A 3,619-nucleotide genomic window follows, 5' to 3' on the forward strand; every position below is an offset into this window, starting at 1 on the left:
TGAATGCATTAGTTGCTGTTCGATGGGATTAGCCATCACTGAGTGAATGTGGGTGAAAGGGTGAATGTGGCATGTAGTGTAAAAGTGCTTTGAGTTGTCGGAAGATCAGATTCGTAATCTCAGAATGTTATGACAAAATCCTCGGGGAACACAATATGCAATATGCATGCCCATGCTAATGTTTACTGACCAATTTGTTTTTATACCTCCAGAGACTGAAACCATTTATACTTCACATTACCATTAAGAGGATATACTACAGGGAAAAACATTGTTTTTTTACACACTGGTCAATTTTGAGATTTTGGGCTCTTTTGCTTCCATAGACTAGTGAAAGAAAACATCCAAAATACACATTTAGGGGTTTATTGTGGATTATCTGTGGATTTCACCAAAAGTTAGCATTACAATCTATAGTGTCTTCCAGATATGCGGGAAGTGAGTGAAGTTACGTATCAAGTTTAAGTTCTAGCACCACATTTTTAGAAGAGTCAAGCGATTATGTTTCATCAAATCATTACAGCAGCAATTCTATTAATATTTATGTATCCTTACTTATTTTTTGTGTGTAACCAGCACTAAAATGTTATTTAGGTGTAGTTATTTAGTGTGTGAGATGTGATTACATGTTCGGAAGTGAAGAGGGCCAGCTGAGGCAGAGCTCCCATCCCTCTGGTTTTCACCTCGGGGTAGAAGTGATATCTGGCCAACACGATGCTGTACAGGTTGGATATTGTGCCTCCTTCAGGAAACAGAATGTAGTTTATAGACAAGTAGCAGCCACGCTCTATGTTGTACCTGTTACAACCTTCTGTATCTACAGATGCTTAGTGTTGCTTTATCTGCCTTAATAATAACAGTTCATCCATTTCTGCCGTACCTTCCCTGCATGTATACCTGGGCAGAAGATTCCATCTCCGTCATCGTCAGACCATCCCACAATGCTTTGCATCTTCCTCAGCAGAATCTCCTCCATGAGGAGGAAAACAGGAGACACTTCATATGTAAACCTGATAAAGAAACATATTAAATCATAATGTACTTTACATGATAACATCTCATATTGTATTATCATCGTCATCATTAGGCTAAGACAGAATAATAAGATGATCCCATGATGTATTTGACACTTTGGTAATAAGTGTTGGTGATACTTTTGTATGTAGTGGAGGTCGGCAATAATCGAATACCAATAAAATATTCAATACATGTGCAATAGTTTTGGCTAATTTTATATTATTTAAGGTATTAACTAAGCATTATGTAAATTTATGTTATTCTTAAAATTATTAAGTTTAGTATAGTTACTCTGAATACCTTAAGTGATATATGAGCACACATATCAATCAATCATAGGTCAAAACATTGCTAAAGTAGCTGAATCATAAAAGCCAGACATGGAACTAAATGAAGAGTCTTTTGGGAACCCAAAAAAGGTTCTTTATTGCGAATGAGACAGAATTCCCATCACTTGTTTGTAGGTGCATTATACAAGGTGGAGAATGCATGCAAAGTCAGTGGAAAGATGGTAACAGATAAAGACTCATCTGCTTTGTTTGAAAATGTTGTGGTTGAAAAGACAAATTGCGGTTATGAGAAACAGACCACAGCTCCTCTTCTCTTGACCATTCAAATTCACATCAGTATCTGAATGCTGGAGCAAGCACTGGAGCAAGCCGCCATGTACAAATACTCCACTACAAGTAAAAGTCGTATTAAATTCTATTACAAGTATTAGCTGAGTATACTTAAGGCAAATTTGTTTATATGGCATATTTCATACCCAAAGCAACCAGTCCACGAGCAAAAGCACAAACAAAACAAGAAACATATAATAAAAACAATGAACAAAATGGAATAAAAGCAATAACGTTAGACAGGCAAAAGCCAGTAGTATATACTCTTCAAGGACAGATTGTTAAGTTTTTCTTCATTGGACCCCCAAAAATTACTTGAATCTATCTTAAACTGTGATATAGTGTATTTATTATATGATAATATTAGATTGCTAATACTTACTGTATTCACATTGTATAAGCAGCATTTTATTGTTGTTACTGATCAAGGTGGTACTAGTTTAAACTACTTCATATATATATAGTTAGTCCAGTGATTCCCAACCTAGACTCCCTCAAGTTCTGCTACATAAATCTCTGTTCATTTGTCTGTCTTTTCTCTTATCTTATCTTACCTTAAACAGTTATTTAAATGAAACCATGTGAGAGGATTAAATGGGGACTCAAGTGAAGAACAAGTACCTCAAAACTGTGCTTAAATACAGTACTTGAGTAAATAAACTTAGTTACTTTCCACTAGCGATGATTTGATCTTACATGTTAGTGTTGGCTGTAGAGGTCAGCCACTCTCCAGCTACACCAATCACATCCAGACCTGAAGACAACTGGTTGAAGAAACGGGGATGGCCTGGACAAACAAAGGTCATGGGTCAAGGTCAAGCATGTAGTTAAATGCAGTAGTTTGATAACCTGTTCAAATTCACTTTGAATCTGACTGAACTGTGTGAAATAGATGACAAATCTGCGAAGGCACTGCAGCAGTGACAGAGCTACTGATACTGATACTAGTTTTTCCACCAATTGGCTCTGGTTCTTCCATTCAAGATTCCCTGAACCTTGTCCTCACTTCCAAGAATCAAGGATGAAATCAAGGATGTGTCATAAACACAAGGTTTGGCACAATGCACAATCTGTTTTTTTATTTTTTGCATGCTACTAGTTTTAGGTGTGTGGACCTGCTATTTTTGGATTGCAGTTGGGAACCAACTTCGCTGCTGGTGGAAAAGGCCTATCAGAGATGAAATTCCAAAGGACTTCAAAACCCTCCATTTTCTAGACAAACAGTTAGACTGAGCTCAGAATTCTTCTCACTATACCAGTGACAGTGGCATTGGGAGAGCACAATGATTAAAAATCAATAACTATGTGAGTCTATTTGAAGCAGATGTTAAATCCAAGGTGAATCATACAAATCTTACTGCTGAGTGACTTCCACATAAGCAGAGTTTCCACACACACACACACACACACACACACACACACACACTTACCTGTACTGACGCCATACTTGAGTGTGTCCCTACAGTCCACCAGTATCTGTTCCAGAGTTTCCGGTTGGTCTGGCAGAATCAGACTGAAGCCCTCCAGTCCATCCTTCAGCTGGTGAGGATGGTGGAAGTCCAGGACCTAAAAACACAAGGAACATGATGTCACTTCCTGTGTCTCATATTTAATAATGTACACACAAAAACATTCAATACACATTTTTTCAGTCAAATCTATTCAGAATGCCTTGAACTGAAAAGGCTCTTTGTCCAAATGAGGATTTATGTAATTGCATCTTACAGTTCCCGTTAGATGTTCCACATGTTACTGAGCCCAAAGCTCTAAAATAATAATAAATATATATATATTGAAAACAAACAATCAGAGCCAAGAGACAGTCTTGCTGAGTCTCATTAAAAGCGTGTCAAAGACACATTTGGGACCCTGGGAATGGGAATGAGACTCAATAGTCATCTAAAAGCCTCCAACCCAGCCTGGTGGATTCATGTACTACTGTCATGATATAATGAAAGTTTCAGAAAATATGAAAAAAATAT

At 37.3% G+C, this 3,619-nt stretch overlaps 1 protein-coding gene across 1 annotated transcript in view; it reads right to left on the minus strand.

The window, feature by feature from the left end:
• Positions 1-3,203, minus strand: part of gad3 (glutamate decarboxylase 3) — a gene marked incomplete at its 5' end in the record, with an annotated part of 11,317 nt that extends 8,114 nt beyond the window's left edge. The window contains 4 exon segments of the mRNA XM_035671495.1: positions 627-742; positions 898-1,010; positions 2,334-2,424; positions 3,068-3,203. Coding sequence (XP_035527388.1) covers positions 627-742; positions 898-1,010; positions 2,334-2,424; positions 3,068-3,203 — 456 coding nt within the window.
• Positions 3,204-3,619: the final 416 nt, after the last annotated feature.

Source organism: Morone saxatilis, unplaced genomic scaffold (assembly GCF_004916995.1).
Source record: "Morone saxatilis isolate NCDOM2014 unplaced genomic scaffold, NCSU_SB_2.0 Contig23, whole genome shotgun sequence".
In the NCBI taxonomy this organism is placed as follows: Eukaryota; Metazoa; Chordata; class Actinopteri; family Moronidae; genus Morone; species Morone saxatilis.